Source organism: Myiozetetes cayanensis, unplaced genomic scaffold, assembly GCF_022539395.1.
Source record: "Myiozetetes cayanensis isolate MyiCay16 unplaced genomic scaffold, myiCay2020 scf2-11, whole genome shotgun sequence".
Classification (NCBI taxonomy): domain Eukaryota; kingdom Metazoa; phylum Chordata; class Aves; order Passeriformes; family Tyrannidae; genus Myiozetetes; species Myiozetetes cayanensis.
Genome location: NW_026087411.1, coordinates 69810403 through 69831244, shown reverse-complemented (window position 1 = coordinate 69831244; position 20842 = coordinate 69810403). Strand labels below are relative to the sequence as shown.

General features: G+C 41.3%; 1 protein-coding gene across 3 annotated transcripts in view; it reads left to right on the top strand.

Annotated features, from left to right (window-relative positions):
- Positions 1–19188, top strand: part of AFG1L (AFG1 like ATPase) — a 73689-nt gene extending 54501 nt beyond the window's left edge. For all 3 annotated transcript variants that reach the window (XM_050314846.1, XM_050314844.1, XM_050314845.1), the window contains 3 exons: positions 7566–7706; positions 9002–9115; positions 9870–19188. In XM_050314846.1, coding sequence (XP_050170803.1) covers positions 7566–7706; positions 9002–9115; positions 9870–10001 — 387 coding nt within the window. In that variant the 3' untranslated portion in view covers positions 10002–19188. The remainder of the gene's footprint in view (positions 1–7565; positions 7707–9001; positions 9116–9869) is intronic.
- Positions 19189–20842: the final 1654 nt, after the last annotated feature.

Below are 20842 nucleotides of genomic sequence, written 5' to 3'. Positions count from 1 at the left end.
GTAATGGTTGCAGCATGAGTGGACAATGTTGTACTCAAAACCTGGTTAATTGATTCCTTCGGCTATCCATAACCCCTACGGGTTCCAGAAAAAAGAACTAGAGTCTTGCAAGAGTCAACATGAATGGAACATGTGAAAGGACAGATGCTTTTGTTTGGTTTGAGAAATAATTTATCACGCATAATTTATGACTCTACTTTCACTTCATTGCAACAGTGTGTCTTCTAGTCTGGTCTTGGGTAATTGTTACAGTGCATTCCAGAGGGATAATCACCTAGACCTGGAAATCTATGTTTGTTGGTGTAGGATTAAGATGATGTGTTTGAAATATCTCAGACAATTGCTTTGTGACCTTTGTAATTAAATATTTCATATGAACAGCCTTTAAAAACTCTTCAAATTCACTGATGTTTCCTTCATCAAAGTAAAATCAAAATTCTATTTTAAAGGGAAATATTGAAACATTTTCCACTTCAATATCACATGATTTCAGGAAATGTCAGATAATACATAATAGATGAAAATAGCAAATCAGGAATTGATAATCTGATACTATTTAAAACATCTTTAGGAGAAGTTTCAAAGTAGCTGCTTTTTAATTAGTACTTGAAGGCCTGAAGAGATAGAGTTGGTGCCTTTCTAGCATTAATCTTGTGTTTCTTGTTTCATGTGTTTGCATTAAACCTTTTTGTCTCAAGAATATAACGAGTTAATTCTGTCTAAAATTATACATCAGATACTGTTAATGCAGTTGTCCATTACAACAAAAAATAAAATACAGAGAATATATTGTGTGCAATGCTGATATGACATTCAGTTGACTTGCTCAACTATTGTGTGCATCACTTTTTAAATGATAGATTCCCAGTTGAGGAAAATTCCAAGTTTTAGCTAACTTAGTTAAGATCAAATGCATAAACTTAAATTTTTGTTCTTTACTGGCTATTTGACCATGTGGAAAACTAAAAAATGCTGGATGAGAGGATATTGATCTATTTTGGTTGCTTTAGAGCAAAACGAGAAGCAATTTTTCAGACTTGACACTCCAGGGTTTCTGTGGCAGTGTGGCACATGGGAGTGTTTGTCATGGCATGAAAGCAGCTGTCTACTCACTAGAATGGAGCCCTGTAAATGTGCTTCTCCAGCACAGTTATCCAGGGAGGACTGTGCTTCATTTTCATTAAAATGTTTGTTATTTTATCACCTTTTCTAAGGCCCCATAAAATGAAAAATGTAGCCAGAGAAGCCTGGGAGAAGCACCAGGCAGAACAGGGACTCATAGTTCCTATTTGTTTTAGAATTTCTATGCTAACAGTAACTTCCCCCATTCTTTGTGGCCTTTAATTTCTTTCTGCCTGTTTCTCTGTCTGTACAATGTGGGATACATTTACCAGTGGAGTTAGATTCTTGCACAACATAATTAGTTAATTTTTTCATTGAGTTAGTGTGTGAATGAAAAGATCACACAAATACTTTTTAAAGTAAAATGTACATATCAATTCGGTTTTAAAATCTCTCTATATAAACCTAGCAATTGTGCAAATAGAAGTTATATGTTTATATACACATAAAGGTCAGTGTTCATTATGCCTTAGAAAAAATCACCCTCTGCCAGTCCTCTGTCTTCGCTTTCTTTTTAAAATTTCACTTGAAAACTGGTATGTGTGACACTTTGGCTTGAATTGGGTATAAATAGTGTCGACAACAGTGTCCTTTATGTGTAATCTTCCAGGTCCTGAGGGAGTCGGGAGATCCAGTCTTCCCCGCAGTGCTGCCTTTTAGTCTTCCCCTCGCTTGTGCGCAGCAGCTGCTGCCCTCTGCCGGGAACGCCGGCTGCCTTCGGCCACCAAACACGTGAGCCTGTTCCTCACAGAGGTGGAATTACTTTGGTTCATGTGTCCTTTAGTCTTTCCATTAGGTAATCAAAGTATATCCTTTCATCCACCTGCCCAGTACCAGTGAACAGTGTCTTAACATGATACTAACCATTAACAAACGTATAAAAGTTTGAAGACTAGGAAAATAAATTTAATAGCAATATCTATGTTGTAAAAAGGTTATCCTACTGTGATTTTTTTTCCTAGTAATTGTTCAGCGTTTCTGAAATTGTCAAAATACAATTTTTGTGTAGATTAATGCAACAAATAATTGGCAAACAGTTTTTGTTAGGTTGCTGTTCCACTGCAATAGGCACGCTCTGCAGACCAGGAGGAAGATGTAGTTCCTGGCTTGAATAGCTTGCACTTCAAAAGGAAAGATGTAACTAAGCTTTAAATAAAAAGAAAAAAAAAAAAGAAAATAAAAAAGTCACCATTTTCAAAGGCAACAAGTGATTTAGAAATGCAAGTGTCTGTCTTTAAGTCAACTGAATGTCTCCCCTACATGATGACATAACTGAGCTGCATTTGCAGTTTAATGATTCTGAACCGTTTTGAGGGAATTACCTTCATTAAAAGCTGCTAAATTTATCCACTGTATAATTCAGTGTCATCTTTAGGATTGTAGGATTGTCAAGTGTAGTTGTAAATAAACATACTATGTTTATTTTTATTATATTATATAGTAAGCACTATTTTCAGTAATTTTCTAGAAGCATAGTTTTCCTTGTTTTAGGATCTTAGGTTTATTCCCAGCCAGAGATCAGCTTTTGCAGTGTAAGCTCTGGACTCAGAGCCTGTCATTTATAAGCTACATTTGCTTTAGGAGTGTAATCAGTTTCTGTACCTCCAAAAAAGTTGCCTTGTCTAACTCACAAGTATGTTTTGTAAAAGAGACTCAAGAAACTTATTTCAGGTGGAAATATTGTAACACAGTAATATTTTTAGCCAAACTTCCTTTCTGTTTTATATTTTAGGTGTATCAGAGCTTAATTTTTAGAAAGCACTCCCTTCAGTGAAAGCTGCATAAACCTTGAGGGTTTAGATCCTATACTTTATAGACCAGGGAATACCCAAATACAAGCTGATTGTAGTGTCAAGGGTTTGCCTTTTAATTCAGTGTTTTGTTTCTTAAATTCTCGAGTGTACTATTTTCTCTTTTTTTAAAGGTTTGTTGACCATGGTTTTGAAATCTTAACAGTAAGTGTCAGTATAGTATTTAAATAGACATATGAATTTTTTAAGCCTTCTGTTTTGGAGACCATTTCACTGACAAATGCCATACTTTGGAGTTGGAACTGGAAATTTGGCAGTGGAAATTTGGGAGCAGAAACATGCCTTTTGCAGTTCTTCCACTTTGCAGCCAGCTTTGAGCAGCTGATAGGTAGGTCTTTGAGACATCTCACTTTTGATAGGGTCAGTATGGATATCTGTCCCTGTTCTAAGCTCTTCTAAGGCAGGAGTGGTCGTGCTGAATGATGACTGAGCATAGGAGCAAGCATCTTCTTAGAAATCAGAAGAGCAAAGGTCTGAAATAACTTTTCCACTGTGAGGAATGTGACTAAAAAACTTGTGCTATAAGGTCAAGCAAAATTAGTTCCTGCCTGGATTCTGTAATGAGGTAACAAGTATAGCAAGGAGCTGTACTTGATCCAGAAAATATCTTCGACCCCAGGGTTTACAAATCTCAGATTCATGTTCTAGTGGTTGAACTAGATGATATTTAAGGAATCTTCCAGACCCAGGCTGGTCTATGGTTCTATGATTTGCACTGCCATCAGTATAGTTAAATTTTTTAACCCAATTAGCCATGCCCTATCTTCCCATTTTTATTTAAACTTCAGCATGCTGCTGCATCACAGATCATGCCTTAGGTTTTTCTATTCCTTTCATGGAATTATGGTCTTGAAATATCACCTAAGTAATATTTATCTGTTTTATCAGCCTCACTAATGATTGTGTGTGGCTCCTTTGGAAACAACAGAGCTCTGTATTTTTTTCTTTATGCTTAATGTCTAAGTTGTAAATATTATCTGGTCTTAAATTGTGTGTTGGTTTTAGTAATTTTTTGGGTGTTGGAGTGTCTGCAGTAAATTATAGTTATTGTCAATCACAACTCTTCAGGGTATTACTGGAACTGGCCCTGGAGTATCTTCCAACATCAACAAAACCCATTTTATCTTGAGATGAAATATGTTTTTCTAACATATGTAAAGCATTCTGTATTCTTCAGACTATCTCTAAAAGATGATATACTGTGTCACTGATGAGTCAACAAAGAAGAAGGATGCTTTATGCTATAATTAATGGGCTACATAATAGAAACAGGAGACTGCTAACTTCTAAAACAGCCCACAGAGAGCTCCAAATAACAAACATCCTACTTGAGCAGAGATGATGATAGCTGAAAATGCATTAAGTAGACAGAGAAACAAAACCAAATGAAGGTGAGAACTCAGTCAAGCAGGCTGAAGTGGAGGAAACACTTTGTCAGGAGCATAGCCCATGACAGTGCTAATGCGTTTTGCATTAGTGTGATGCCTGTAAAATACTGACTCCTGGCATCAGAGTTAATGACAAAAATCTACAACAGTTTTACTGTATATACACATGCAGGAACGATAACATCATAAGAAAAATTCTTACCTGTTCACGTTTCCAGGTTTTTAAAATAACACTGTAGCATGTGAAAGAACTGGTAACAAATGGTAAGTGACAATTGTTACATAAATGTTTTATTGTTCTGAAGTTGAGTTTTGATGAACAGTTGATGAAACAAAAGAGATCAGACAGTACCAGAAACATACACCAAATCAAATTATTTTTAGAATGTTGTTCAGAGGATGAGATTAATCAGGCTAAACTTTTAGTAAGGGGATTACAAATATATGTATCAATATTAGGAGGATTTGTGGCTTCATTAGCAACTACAGAGGAAGAAGTACCTTCGTATGCTACTGACTAAAATGAAATACTTTCTGTGACTGGATGAGATTCATAAAATAAATTTCAGCCCTGGAGGGTTATACAGGGAACAGCGCCATGTGTCTAAAATCATTTGCCACTAGTCTTGTCACCTAGTCTGAGCCTGTGTTGTTGGCAGTCGGGACCCAGCCTATGCTGCAAGGTGAAGAGAAATGGTCTGAAGGCAGTACAGTAAAGGGGAGGGCTGTTGGCTGCTGAAACAACAGAAATCTGCTCCTCAGTGGAGCTGCTGTGTATGGACTGTACAGCCAGAACCCCTAGCAGTGGTGTAATCTGGCCTTGAACCCATTGCCCCTCTCTCTTTTCTGCGTGCCACAGAGTTGGTATGTTCATGCCAGTTTTGGGGGGTGGCAGGCCAGTGAGAACGTGGGCTGAGAAGCTGTCAGGGGCTCTTGCATCATGGCCTCCTGAGTTTGGAGCATTTTGAATAAGCTGGTGAGTTAGAAGAGTTTTGAAGCAATTACAGGCAGCACGAGAGTTGGGCCAATAACAAGGTTAGAGGAATACGAAAAGGGCTCTAAACTGTCCCCAGAACATTTGCAAATTTGCTGGTGGTTCCTTCTTTTTTACAGTAAGTAGAGTAAGGCAGAAGAGAATTAAAGGACTTCCAAGATGAGAGTAAGTCATGTGGGGAACAAGATTGAAAGCTCTGTCTTTCATCCCCCGGGTTATGCCTCTAAACTCCAAAAGCAGAGAGTATGAGAACTCATCTATGTAAAGAACTACAGGTGATGCCAGCTGAGCCACGTGTAATATCAGAATGGCTGACTCAGCACTTCAGTTGCATCTCATCAGACTTGAGTCTTGGCAGGAAGGTACCAAACTTACTGTGTTAAAATACTCGTATAGCTGCGAGGCTCACATCTTTTGGAGCGTAAGATTTTGGAGTCTCTAAAGGCATGTTTCTGCCAACACTTACAGAATATTATCACTTAGTGCTGGTATAGGTGTTTCATTTCAGCTTGAAATGATCTGCCTTTTATGTCCATAATTAGAGAGATTCTTGAATTGCCTCTTTTTGCACTGCTGAAGTAGGTTGAATTCTTGTTAGACTGTGATAAAGATGCATATCATAACCTTCTATGAACTGTGATTTTATGTCTGTATGAAAAGCAATATAAGTATTCCATCTTCCATTCTTCCCATTTGAAATGCATTAGCCTTATTTTTGTCCTCCGCCTGTTTCCTCCCTCCAGCTCCTCAGGTTTTTCATTTTCCTGTTTGGATATCCACCAAGGTGCCTACCAAGTTTTTAGATATGTAGCTCAATAGTTGGGTGCTTCAGTTTGCCTGTTTTGCCAAAGATTGAACCCCTTCATTTTTATTTCTATATTTATTTACTTTAGGAATCGGCTTTCAATATTTTATACTTTGTATTTGAGATAAGGAGGGTGTATTCATGTGGTTTGGGTGAGGAAGTATATCACACTGGGACAGGACAGAATAATTCCTCAGGGTTTTGGGTTTCAGCAGAAGAGTTCTTGGGCTCCTCATGTGATAAAAGAATGAACCAGCGTAGCATTGATGTCTGTAATCTCTTACCTAAAGGGAGACATGAGAAATATTTTCCTTTCTCAGGTACAATGAGATCACTGCTGTTCTCCCTCGCATGTTTGATCTCTGTACTGAACAATACGTCAGTCCTAAGTATGGAATAAAAATTACTGTTACCTGAATTATTTGCTTACCACTAATCTTAAATCTCCAGCAGTATCCTGGTGCTGTTGCTTTTGGTGGGGGACTGAAATGGAGGGAGAAAACAAGCAGTAAATACAATTTTGAGGAGAGGATACAGTGTATACTGCTCTTAAACTTTGCTAGAAGCACATGAAAGTTTTTTTAATAGTTCTTTTCCTTAGGTTTTACTGGGAAGTTGTGTGGTTGGAAATGAGAAAGCAGGGTGATTCATGAGACTGCAAGTGGGAGAACTGGCTGAGGGTCAGAGGCTTTAATACCTGCCTGGGGGGTTAGTTTATTCCCATTAATAGGAATAGATAAGATAGATCTTGCAAAATCATGAAATGAAAAGTAATTTTAAATTAATGTCCCTGAACGAGCTACTACTATTTGTACATATCTTCTGTTGATGGTTTAGATACAGAAAGAGAAACTAATAAGTTTTTATTAAAGTTTTTTATTTGATCATTATACAACAGAAACCATGAACAAAGGAACTGCTGCAAAATTGTACGTTTGTTTCCTCTTGCTTTCGGTACTTAGAATATACAGTTTTTCTTCAGTCTGGGTTAGTCTTGGGTGAACTAAATGCAGGTCTACTTAGGATTTAGTAACTAGCCTATGCATTTGCATTCAAAAATCTTGCTGCTGGAAAGCATCCTAACCTGTTCAAATTATGTATGCTTTAGGTTGAAATCACAGCTTAACTATGTCTTTTCTTCTGTGGATTACAGTTTATAGTGATTAGTTTATTTGAGATTGTTAGAGAGAGATCACAACGTTGTCAGGGTGCAGAAGAGCCATATTTTTAACTCTGAAACACTTCATGTAAGCCAACAGTATGAATGAGCAGCCATATGTCCCTAAGGGCAAATGCAAGCATTCCTGAAATGAGATACAAAGAAACAAAAGTAAGAATGTGATCTTGGGACTTTACCGCTCTCTTCTGTAATTGTAGTATATCAAGACACAGTGTTTATGTGTCCTATCATGGGTTTCCATTTCTTATGGTTTGTTTTGTTTCAGCCTCTTGGAGCCAGTGACTATCTGGAAATATCAAAGCATTTTGACACAGTGTTTGTTCGTGACATACCACTTCTTACGATATCAAAAAGGACACAAGCTCGTCGTTTCATTACTCTTATTGATACCTTTTATGAGCATAAGGTGAGAACCAAGCTTTTCCTATATATGTATAGGAATAACACTGGGGGTCCTCAAACTGGACTGTTACAATTGGTTTGAAGTAAGGCTTTCTGTAATAAGAGTTTGGAAAACATAGGCGGAATGAACTAGCACTGCAAAGAAGCATCGTTCCAGCTTCACCAAAAAAAAAAAAAAAAGGCCCCATTGCAATAAAGGCAAATAAAGCAGGGTGGGGTTTTTTGTTTTCTGCGAATATTAAGCATGAATACAAGCCTGTGCTCATTTGCCTTTCTTTCCTAACTTGGGAAAACAACAGAAGCCATATCATTTTAATAATCAAAGACTGTGCTGCCAACTGTGCTGGAGTCAGTTTAAGTTTTTTAGATTTTAATCTGTGTGGGCAGTTGGTCAGGAATCAGTGCCTTCCTGATCAGCACAGTTACAGTGTAAAGGAAACAGTTACTGTAGGCTTTACACTAGGTTGCAGAATTGCTCATGGAATAGTAATGATAAATGCAGAACTTTACGTGGATTTACAGAGGTTGCAATTAAGGAAATAAAATCAGCACAACTAGAACAAAGGGAAGGTCCTGTTTAAGGTGATATTTTAAAAAATAATACAAGATATTAAACCCTATTTCATGCATTCGTATATTTGCACACACTTAAATATTTATGTGGTCAGGAAATATTGATTGAGGTTGTTTTTTTCAAGAATGTTCTGGCATTGGTTGCTGATCAGAAAGGCCCCAGTTCAGCAAGGTATTGAACTCAGTGTATGGGTAGTCTCATTCAAATCAGCCAGATTCTTTATGCTTTATGATTTGGAAATGGACAGTTTCTAAGAGAATATGCTAGTATTAAACTAATGTTTAATTAGTTAATTAACCTTCTGTGAAATTTGGAATTTAAACATTCTTTAAATGGAAATACATGTGCAGTGCACTTATCTACTGAGAGGAATCTAACTGTGGTGAAAAGAAGGCATTGGTTACTACGTAGCTTTTATTTTAGAAAATAAACTTTATGATGAACTCATTGCCTATAGCAGATATTCTGAGTATTTAATAGAATAGTTGTTTGTTCTCTGAGTAAAAGTTACATGAATTGTTACTGAGAAAAAGATCCTGTAAGTTTAATATTCCAAATTACTGAGTCAGGTAAATTTGTAACAGCAGTGCTAATAAGAGAAAGGAAAAATACCTGGGAAAAAACACCAAGGTCTTATTTCTAGAATGCTTTCCACAGATCATGTATTTTATCCCTTTTCTGTAAACCCCAAGTGTTGATATTGTTGCCTGTTTTCCTCCTCTCAGGTGCGCATTATCTGTTCTGCAGCGACTCCTCTCGATAGCTTGTTCCTGGTGGAACACGGCAGTGGTGAGCAAGAGGACAACAGAGTGTTGATGGATGATTTGGACTTGAGCCAGGTACATGATATTCACATCATCTCCCTTTTATAACAAAATTTGGTTTCATAATAATTTCATAATTACAGCAGCATTTTAGGAGGAGAAATCAAGAAAACATTTAATGGGTGATTTGCTGTTTTTTCTGTAGTGTATCTGTTGCTCTGATAATTACATGTTGTGCTATTTATTCATAGTCAAAGAAAATGTCACAGTATACAGAACCATTTTGTGTAAGTTTTAGGGTCATTTTGAATGTTAATCATTGTATCTGTTCAGTCGTGTATGAAAATACTGATTTAAGTTTAGCTCCTACATTTAAAATACAGAAATAAAAGGTGGTTTGTTCTACCTCTTCCTAGACTATCTAAAACAGCCTTACAAGTCCTCACAGACATTACTAATTTGTATGTTGGTTATTCTGTGTTTATTTTTCCCTAGAGCCTAGCTGTTGTTAATGAATTATTAAATAATTTGTTTAAATCAGTATGCAGTTAGTCAACAAAAAAGGGAAAATAGATGGTTAACATGTCATCATGTTGTTTTAAAACCCAATTATTCTTTTTGCTATGTTCCTTCAGAGGGTTACCTAGCTAAAATAGATGCTTTTCTTTAATTTTGAACATTAATTTTAATTTTTTGGTGCCATGCTGCTGTCTTAGCTCTGTTTTGTCAAAGCCTGTAAAGCACAGAGCCTTAGGAGTTACACAGGATGCACTTTGGTACTGCCATGTCTCTCACAGTTCTATGGTTCTGGTTTTGTGTATTTATGTAGGATTCTGCCAAAGGACTCTCCATGTTTACAGGAGAAGAGGAAGTCTTTGCCTTTCAGCGTACTCTCTCACGGCTTACAGAGATGCAAACTGAACAGTACTGGAAAGATGGGGACAGAAGCAAAAAAACATAATTAAAAGTTAAATGAAATTACCAAGAAGTAAAATTACAGCACTGGAAAGGTTTTTAGCACAACTGAAATAATAATTGCACTTTATCACCTGGACCATGTTTTCTTTCATCAGTTGCCTTTTGAGTTTAAGACACAAGGACTTGGCTATTTTTCTGTACCACCAGTGTGTGGACATGTGAAATTTGGCCTTCGTTTGCTCTTCTTCAAGCCTGGCTGGATAGCCAGGCCCAGAGAGTGATGGTGAATGGAGTTACATCCACCTGGTGGCTGGTCACCAGTGGGGTTTCTCAGGGCTCAGTATTGGGACCAGCACTGCTTAATATCTTTATCCGTGACACAGAAAAAGGGATTGAGTGCACCCTCAGTAAATTCACAGAGGATGCCAGTTTGGGTGGGAGTGTTGATCTGCTGGAGGTGGGAAGGCTCTGCAGAGCAATCAGGACAGGACAGGCTGGATCAGTGAGCCAAGGCCAGTTGTATGAGATTCAATAAGGCCAAGTGCAGGGTCCTGCCCGTGGCTCCCAACAAGTCCCTGCAGTGCTACTGACTGAGGGAAGAGTGGCTGGAAAGCTCACTAGTGGAAAAGGGCCTGGGGGGATGCTGGTCAACAGTGGCTGAACATGAGCCAGCAGTGTGCCAGCAATGACATCCTGGCCTGTCTCAGGAATAGTGTGGCCAGCAGGACAAGGGCAGCGATTGTCCCCCTGTACTGGGTACTGGTGAGGCTGCTCCTCAAATCCTGTGTTCTGTTCTGGGCCCCTCACTACGGGAAGGTCATTGAGGTGCTGGAGTGAGTCTAAAGAGCAACAAGGCTGGTGAAAGGTCTGGAGCACAAGTCATGTGAGGAGTGGCTGAGGGAGCTGCAGGTGTTTAGCCTGGAGAAAAGGAAGCTCAGGGGAGACCTCATCACTCTGTGAACTATCTGAAAGGAGGTTGTAGCCAGGTGGGGGTGGGTCTCTTCTCCCAGGCAGCTGGCAACAGGACGAGAGGACAGAGCCTCAAGCAGCACCAGGGGAGGTTCAGGTTGGACATCATGAGCAGTTCCTTCACTGAAAGCGTTGTCCAGCATTGGAACAGGCTGCCCAGGGAGGTGGTGGAGTCACTTGCTAGAATCCTGGAACTCCTCTGTAGTGTGTTATGTTTTGGGATTTTTTTCTGAGTCTAGCTAAGTACTGACTTTCAAGCTCTAGGAGTGTTTTGTAATCAGGCTGTTGCTCAGTCTGGCTCATTGAAGACTAATGGTTTGAACCAAGAGAGAACCCTGAGGAGGAGCTTGAAGGTACTTGAAACTGCACAGGATTAAGATCTAAGTAATTGATGGGAAGAGAGACTATGATAAGGCAGGGTATGCTGTAACATAAGTGCCAGTTAGTACTCTTTCTAAATTTTGTGGTTCTTGCAAGCCTGGATATACTGCCTCTACACCAGTGACATATCTGTACCCTGAATTTCCTCAGGCTTCATCCATACCAAACCTTCCACTGCTGCTAACACACCTGCCCTGACCTGGGGAGAGTAGGACACAGTACTACTTGAAGCAATTCATCATATTACAAATAGGAATGTGTTTTATGGGAAAGATGGGATAGTAACTGATACCTCAAGACACATCACCACCTATCCGCGTGTTTGTAGTTGGAAACTTTGTATTTTAGTTAAAAATGCAGTGGTGTCACTCTTGATTTCGGTCTCACTGAGACAAAATATGGCACTGTGTGGATTCACTTACAGTGTATTTTTTGGAAAAAACATGTAGATGGACTGAAAAGATTGCCCTCATTTCTTAGGAAGGAGATATGTAACACACTGCCCCAAAAGCTGAGGCGTTTTCTTGGATTTTGCAACATGATCTTTTTCAGTTACCAAACATATTTTCACTGCCTTTGTTAAGCCTGATCAAATTGTTTCAGTTGTAGCCCCCACCAGAATTACAGAAAGCTTTTAAAAGGGCCTTCTGGGAGGGCTGGAGAGGTCCTGTGCACTTGCCTGTCTTATGGAGCCACATACTCAAGTCTGGTTTTCTGTTCTGTTCCCCTCTGTTGGTCCTGGAAGTTACTTATGCTGGCTATACCTGTTCTTCAAATAATGTTTAAAGCCTATATTTATAGTTTGCAACTCATGCAAGTATGTTATTATTCCCACAAGAGTGACTACCACGGAGAATTTTAATGCATATTTATGAAAACTTTATGAAAGAGAATATATTGCATATACTTAAAAATATACAAATAATTGATGTATGTTTTCAGAGATTTGGATTAGGTTTCTCAACAGAGGGACTATTGAGATTCATGCATGTGTGTCTGTATATACAAACACATATGTATATTTAATTTATACATATATATATATAAATCTAGATAAAGCTAATATATATAATTTAAGTGTGTGTGCTTCTATATTTATACATGGCAGTCTATACTTATCAGCCTGTGACTGTGCTGATAACTTGCCTGAAGCCTCAGCCTTGACTTTTTTCCAGTAGCATTCAAATGGCTCCTGCCTTCTCTAAAACTGAATGTGTTGTGGGAAAGTGGAAGATGGTGGTAGATAACCTAAAGCACTTTTCATCTGGATATTTATTTATATTCTTTTAAAAACTGTTTACATGTTTAGCTTGTATGTCCTCCTCTGTCATGTGGTGCAGGGGAAGTGCGTAATCTTGCAGAACACAGGTGAGATGTTTGGGATGTGTGAGAGGAGAGGTCCTGGCAGGTTCTGCATTCCCAGAGAGACTGTTTTGGGAGAGGGAGGTGAAGTATTTCTCCACAGTCTGTGTGGGTGATGACTAACGTCCTTTAACCAGGGGAATCCCTGTTTGTGTTCAAACCTGTTGCTGCTTTTCCAATTGTTATTTGAGGCTTTTCTGCAATCTGAGCACACACCCCAAACTCAGGTGCCCCAGATTCTCGGAAGCTCCTAAATGCAGTGGGACTGATGTATCACTGAAAACCTCTGAGGATATAGATGAGCTCCATCAAACCACAGGAGGAAAGTTCCCAAAAGCCTCCAGAGCCAGTGCTGCTTCCAGAACAAGACAGCCTTCCAAAGGCGATGGATGGATGGATGGACGGATGGATGGATGGATGGATGGATGGCCAGAAGAACTTTTTGCTGTGACTGGTTTCTGATCTGAAAAGGAGAACTGTTAGTGGCTTTTTTTTGAGTAAAGATGTTCATGATGACACTACAGCTGGATAGCTATCACCTATTTTTCAGCAATCTAAACATGAAAAGAAACAACTGACCAGGTTTCAAACAGGGCTCAGCACAGTCACCAACCCTCTAACAAGGAAGAAGAACAGTGTCTCCATCAAGACCTGGCTAACAGGATGAAGATTCATGATTTTAATTTCTGCAGTTGCCTGGATCTCAATACATCTCGTGCCTCAGTTTCCCTGTTGATAAAATAGGAATGATGTTACTTCCTTATTTGCCAAATCTGGAGTGCTGCCAGGCTTCCTCATTAATATTCTAAGATGCTTGCTTAGAGTCTGGGAGGAAAATACTTCAGTAAAGTATGTAAATAGTGCAAAAAAAAAAATTAGCTACTCAAAGTGGATTAGTCTCCTTGTTTGGGTTACAGAATTAATGCCATCAACTAAACACCATGTGCCTCTTTGTAGTGATGGGTTTTTAAAATAATGCATCTATTTTAAGAGTCTATTTAAAGAAAAAAATATTTGGGTTTGTGATTAAAACTCTAGACCATTTGTGTAGATTTTCTTTTAGTTGTAACGACATTACAACCTTAGCTCCTATATTTGTGAAATACAATGGCTTTGCAAATGCTGTTGGGATTTTCCTTGTATACTGAACTTTTTTTAAAAAAATGTCATTTGAAATCTAATACATAACAAACTGAACACTCAAATCCTTCTGTCATTTGAGAATAACTTACGTTGTAAACAATAAATCCAGATTTTATAAACATTTCACTCATTCTACTTTTAGGTATGTGTTCTGGATAGGCAGACACTCGTTAATTAGAATCATAGAATGTTAAGGGGTTGGAAGGAACCTTGAAGATCATCTAGTGCCAACTCCTCCTGCCACAGGCAGGGGCTCTCCCACTAGACCAGGTTGCTCAAGGCCTTATTCAGCCTAGGTTTCAAAAGTCCCACCCAAGCTGTACAGGAACACTGCCAGGAATGGGGAATCCACAGCTCCTCTGGGCAACCTGTCCCAGTGCCTCATCACCTTCACAGTAAAAAAAATTTCTTCCTAATACCCATTCTAAACCCACCCTCCTTTAGTTTAAAGCCATTCCCCCTTGTCTTGTCACTACGTGCCCTTGTAGAAAGCCCCTCTCCAGCTCTCTTGCGGCACCCTTTCGGTCCTGGAAGGCTGCTGTAAGGTCTCCCTGGGCCTTCTCTTCTCCAGGCTGAAAAGCCCCCACTCACCCTCTCTCCAGAGGAGAGGTGCTCCAGCCCCTGATCATCACTACTTGGTGTGATGTTTTTTCTTAAATCTCTGTATTCAGGGGGCAAACCCAGACTGGCAGCACGGCCAGTGTCTGGGCACTTTGGCTGCCTGTACAAGCTGTAGCACCACAGGCCACTGCCCTACACATGGCTCAGCTTTTGGTGCATACATCCAGAGCTTGTCAGAAAGATCCTCCTCCAGAAGCAGTTTAGGATTGTCCACCTCAATTATTGCTGCCAGCAGCCCTAATTTTCACGTTTAGAACCCATTTTTTTCTATCTCTCTGACTCCTTTTCTCCAGCAACTTACTCTTACTGTTCAAGATCTGCTTTTGCTGTCAGCCAGTTAGTTCTGTGGTCAGTTGTTACAGGTTTTGTACAGCTTGGGAAATTGCCCTTGGGAAGCAGTTAGTTAACATGGAGGCAGGCAGGGACGTCCCCACATTGAAGGGGCTGAAGGGCTCCCCAGTGCAGGTGCTCTCAGGCAGCACCTCTGTGTTGAGAATGGGAGAGCAAGGCTGCAGCATGGATGGCACTTCTCCATGGATGTCAGTGGCAGACAGTCAGACAGTTCTTGCCGACAGATGGCCAGCAGTGTTTCACAGTTCAGGCTTGAGAAACCAGTGGTGTGAAATGTTTTAGGAGGGGTTAAGTTTTAGGGCTATTTCTATACCTTCTACTGGAAACACTCAATCTTCCCATTTCTTGAAGAGGGAGATTGTCATATAGAATATCAAGCTGTGGCCAACTTGTTCCGCTGTGTTGCTTGCAGTAGTGCAGTATCGAGTGTTGAGAGCATCCATCAGCCTGGGATACTTAATATTTTTCTTTTGTTCTGTAATCTCATTTCTGATGTAGGAGAAGGGGTTCATGTGTCTCAGCTTCCCCGAGACCTCTGGGCCTGGAGTTTCCTGCTGCTTGGCTTTGGGCCTCAGGAGCTCTGGCACATGTGAAATAACAGTGTGTGGGGCCTGGGGGTGCCTCCATGTCCCTGCAGAATGGGAGACATTTCTGACCCTTGGGATGGGGCACTGCCTGCTTTTGCCTTCCTGTCTACTGAGAGGGAGGACTTGCAGTGGCAGTCCCTAGAGCGAGAGCAGAGAGAGGACGGAGCAGATGGAGGATGCAGGCCACTTGCTCCCTTTCCAGCCTTCTGCATTCTGCATGTATTTGTAAAACAACTTTTGTTTTAAATTGAATTGAATTCTAAGAGAGCTATTAAAATACAGAAATGCTTCTCACTGACCTATTACTCTGCATTCATGTTGGTAAAATTTTGGATGTGCTTCTATAGTCCTCCCGCCAGTTCTTTGTCAGGGTGAAGGGTTTAGTTGGCTCTGTTAATCCACTCTCTAGCTGAAATTGTTCATTTAAATCGTTATAAAAATCCACTCTTCCAATGCGAATCCTTTAGTCCCAGATTCGAGTACTGCTGCCAGTGCAAAGACTTCACATTCTCTGAGTGCAATCCACACTGTGTCAGTCCAAAGCCAAATTGCAAACACTTATCCACAATTCCCCTTACTCAGCTGTAAGCTAATTTTTTTTTAGCAGGCAACAATAGTCAAAAAAGTATAGGGAAAGATTATTAGAAGAGCTTAAGAAATGGTTAATTGACTCCTTCACAATCTGTGGTATAATTCTACCGCATTCTCTTATTGCAAGAAGCAAAACCTTTAGTTCTGTTACTTAATATATTTTTAGCACGTGATTCTTTGGTGTCACAGTAATTAAGTGCAATCACAGCCACTGAAAGATGAAGCATGAAAAGATTTGAGTGATATTTTTAAGCTGAAGTCAACTGAACCAGGAAAAGTAAGCTCACTGACATGATGAAGAAAGCCGCCTTTGAGTCCTCTGGTCTTTTACAATTTGCAAAGCCAAACACACCTGTGTGCCTTCTGCCTACAGCGATGGATAATGTTCAGGTCATAACACGACACGTTGGGAGGTGAAGTTTGTTCCTGCAGGCTTGTTAAGAGCATCGCTCACATCAGGTCTTTCTTGTAGCTGAGGTATGATGTGCCCAACAATGCTCCCCTGTTAATCGAGGTTCAAGTGTGCTGCAAACACCTAACAAAGTTCCTTGGTGGGCAGGGGGAGTGAAGTTCGCTGAAAACGCAGGCAGAGGACCCGTATCGTCCAGTTGCAGTTCATACCTCCCAAAAAGTAACATTTCAGAGGCCAGGGGAGAGAGAGGAGCAATTACTGTCCAGCAAAATTACAATCTGAATGGGCTGCCATTTTCAGTGCTTCGCTGGGATGGCCATGATTGCTATAGAAACTTCTGAGAGTGAGACAGAGAGGTTTTCCAGCACTGGAAATTGCGAATGGAGAAGGTTAGACTGGGTGCAAAGCCCATTCAGTCAAACAGCTGCCAATTGAGCCTCTTTGCCAAGTGGATTGTAGGAAATGCTGATTAAAATGTCCACGGAATGCACCAGGAAAATTAGATTTCAGTCACAGCCGCCTGGCCAGTTTCAGTGGGCAGACGGCTCCAGTGTGTGGTGCACCTGGGCTTGTTCTCCCGCCGTGGCCTCTCCCACAGCCGCTTGCCCCCAGCTCACCGGTACCTCAGTGAATAGTCTAAGGACACAGGTGAGATGAAGTTTGTGGGGATAGATGGTAACAACTGGTCTAATAAAGGATAACTGGGTGGGGGACAAAAAAAAGCCAGGCATCATTCCAGGTGAGGGAGAAGTGTCCCTCCCGACTCCAGCTTTGCCATTTCTCCCAGGGCACAAGCCCAGATGTGGGCTGCTGCCACATTCAGCTCCCTCTGACTGGGCTGGCACCCACATTTTGTCTCCCCCACCCTAACTCGCTGTGTTGGCATATAAACAGGACTGCTGTCTTCGAACATTGACTGAAAACCTCTTCTCCTCCCAACAGCCTGTGATGGACAGATGAAACTGTCCCTTTGGGGCAGAAGACCTGGCAGTACACCCAAAAGCCTGCCACAAACCGGGAGGCAGGGCTAAGCCTGTGGGAGGTTGTCATAGTTCCGATTTTAGCAAGGAATTTTTCTTTCCCTTCCCCCTGCCGTGTGTGCTCTGTGTATAGGCCATCAGGTACCTATCAGGTGAACAAAAGAATTGGCTGGTCCACTAATGGCCGAGAGAACAGTCTCCTAGGAAACAGGCAGATGAAGGATCTAAAGTCTACTTTTTTTCCTCCTCTCCGGGGCAATGGGGGAGGAGGAATTTTGGTGGACTGGGAGTGTGGCTGGCACGCAGGCTGGGAGGAGAGGCTGGTGTGCCGGTGGGCTCAGGACCTTCTGCGAGCTGCAGATGCTGTTTTTTTTTCTCCTGTCGGAGGGGAGTTTGCTGCTGCTCTCTGCTCAGTTGTTGCTGGCTGCAGGCCCTGCTTAAAGCGAACTCTAACCAGCTCAAGATCATGAGTTTTATTCCATTGGGAGAACTTTCTGTTTGATTGCTGGTTTTTTCCCTTCTTTTCCCTTCCCCCCCACCCCCACTACTCCCTCTCTCCTGTCCCAGTGTGGGAAGGGAAGGGGAACCGAGGGGTGTTTTTGTTGTTGTTTTTGTTGTTGTTGTTGTTTTTTTACTGGACATTACGAGTTCTGCACCTCCAGTGATCCAACAGCACCACCTGGTGAATGGTACAGGACATTACAAGTTTTGCATCTCCAGTGATACGATGGCGCCCCCTGCTGACTGTGGTTGGAATTGCACCAAGGGGCGCAAACATTGAACCCTTTACTCTTCCTTTTGCTGATTTATCGGTTTGTTCCTGAAGGGGATTATTGGTGGGTATAGGAGTATTGCTTGGTTGTTTTATTTGGGGTTTTTTCCATGTTTCTGTTAATACACACATACCTTTTAATAAAGGGCTGTTATTTTCCCTTTTCCATAATTTGTTTTCCTTCAATCGGAGCCTCTTAATTTTGGATTTATAATTGCTTAGAAAGAGAAGTTTCAGTCTTTTCTCCTAACTCATCCTCAGCAAAAGACCCTTGTCTCATTTAAACTGGGACAGAGGTGTTGGTGCTTCTTCTTCTTCTTCATCTCTCCAGCAGCTTAGACAAGCTCCTGAAATCCCATCCCATAGCCCATCAGTCCCCAGCTTTGGCTGCACACCCAGGTGCAGCTGCAACTCCAGTAGTGTTCCTCCTTAAGGGGCTCCTCTCACCTCCTTTCCCTATCCCCACTCCTCCATCCTTTCATCTCTGCTGGGGGAGGGGTTATTACCTTTTTGTGTTCATTGCTGACCTTGGTAAAACAGCTTCTCACCCTTCTGGCAGCAGACTGGCAGCAGTTATTTCAGTGCCTCGCTTCCTCACTGATCCCCTGAAGGACTCTTGGTATTATTAGGCTTTATCACCATCATTGTTTCATTTCCTCGTCTCTCCTGTCTCTCCTCAGCCTCCTTTGATTTAACTCCAGTCAGTCAGACAGCAGAGTCTCAGGCAGGTAAGCTCAGACACATATAATGCTGTGACACAGTAACACAGCCATTTCCCTTCTCCATAACTCAAGAGCAGTTGATGTGCCAGCTCGGGCAGCTTCCACTTAGGATAGCTGCTTTTCCAGTCGTGCTTGGCTTTGAGGCAAAACAATAAAATCAGTGGAATTTCCTGCCAACTCCTATTGGAATTTCCAAATATACTGGTTCTTCATAGGCTGTGCTTGGAAAAAAAATGTTTGCATTAAGGTACAAAAAATTATGTGGCCTGCATAAATAAAAGCAAAGAGATTTGTCTTGCAGCATAAGGGTGAATGATGTAACAAGTCACAGTTTATCAAATCCATGAAATGTTTGTTGTATGGAATTTTCTAATTTTTTTTTTCCAGAAAAAAAAAAAAAGCCCTTTTAGTAGTAAATACAACTGGTATTTTGGTCTGAGTGTGATTCTGTTCATTTAAAATCCCTCAATACAGAGTTCTTTAAAAGTCAGAGTGACTTCATCCTCTGCTCTCAGAGCACCTGAAGACAGTGCTCAAACATCAAGACATCTGCTCAAGCCAATGCCTGTCACTGCCTGCCCAGGCTTTTTATGTGCATTGGTTATTTGTTTTGCCAGGCTGGTGCAGTAGTGTGTAAACAACAATCTGGTGCAGTAGTGTGTATGTATATGTGTGCATATATATTATATGTACTCAAGGACCTATGAATGGATTTTGAGGTCCTTGTGGCCTGTAACTACTCCCATAGCCATGAGTTAAGGCTTGGTTAATGGATGCTAATCTGTCAATTCTTGAACAATTCAGGAAATTAGTTATTGACATAATGGAGAAATTATCTGAGAGTATCACAGCAACCCCTACTTGAGGACTCCTCTGTCTGCTAAGGCTGACCTTAATAATTAACAGCCTTACCCAGTGCCCCAGAGGTGCTTTATAAGACACGAGGCTGAAGGTTAAATAGCTTCTGTGCATCAGATGTGCTCATTACATCAGTAAGTCTATAATGGCTTTTCTGAAGCCACAGCAGCTTGTTAATTGATTGTTCTCATTTCACGGTCTTTCCAGGGGTCCCCTGTACCATTACAAAGCTGTGTCCTTGTCCTTGCCAGACTGCCTTTTCCTGTCCAGCCTGAGAACTAGTGTCCCCTCTCCGAACAGGGACTGCCTGCCATTCCTTTGCTTGACCTTGGTTGACTGTACAGTGCTCGGGTACCCTCCATTCCTCTTCCTCCAGCCCCAGTCCTCCACCTCAGCTCCTCCTTCCTTGAAACTCTCCGGCTCCCCAGTCAGCTGCCTCTGTTTTACCATCCCCATCCACAGTGTAGCATCCAGGCAGCCCTGCAGTTCTTCCCTGTCTGGTCCAGGGTTTATTTAACATAGTTTTACAAAACAAGGCAGCGATGATGAATCAAAGGCTAAGTGTCATAAATGGCTTGGTGTGGAAGACGAACAAGGTTTTGCAAGGAAAGCTCGATCAACTGGTAAAGTAGCAGCTCACCGGTCACAGCCAGCATGGCTTCATGAGGGGAAAGTCCTGCTTGCCAAACTTCTTTTCACAAGGTAACCCACCCAGCTGACCAAGGGAAGCCAGGTAATGTCATCTTTTTGGACTTGAGCAAAGCTTTCGAGGCTGTCTCTCACAGGAATCCTTCTGGGCAAAATGTCCAGCACACAGCTGGATAAACACATCATGGGGTGGGAGAGCAACTGGCACGTGGGTGGAGCACAGAGGGTGATAGTGAATGGGGTGACATCAGACTGGTGACCTGTCACTAGTGGGGTTCCACAGGGCTCCATCTTTAGGCCCTGTGCCCTTCAACATCCTCATAAATGACTTGGAAGCAGGACTGGAAGGGATAGTAAGCAAGTTTGTTGATGATACTAAATTGAGAGGAGCTGTTGATTCCCTGGAAGGAAGGGAGGCCCTGCAGAGAGACCTCGACAAATTAGAGGACTGGGCAATCATCAGACCATATGAAGTTCAACAAGGGAA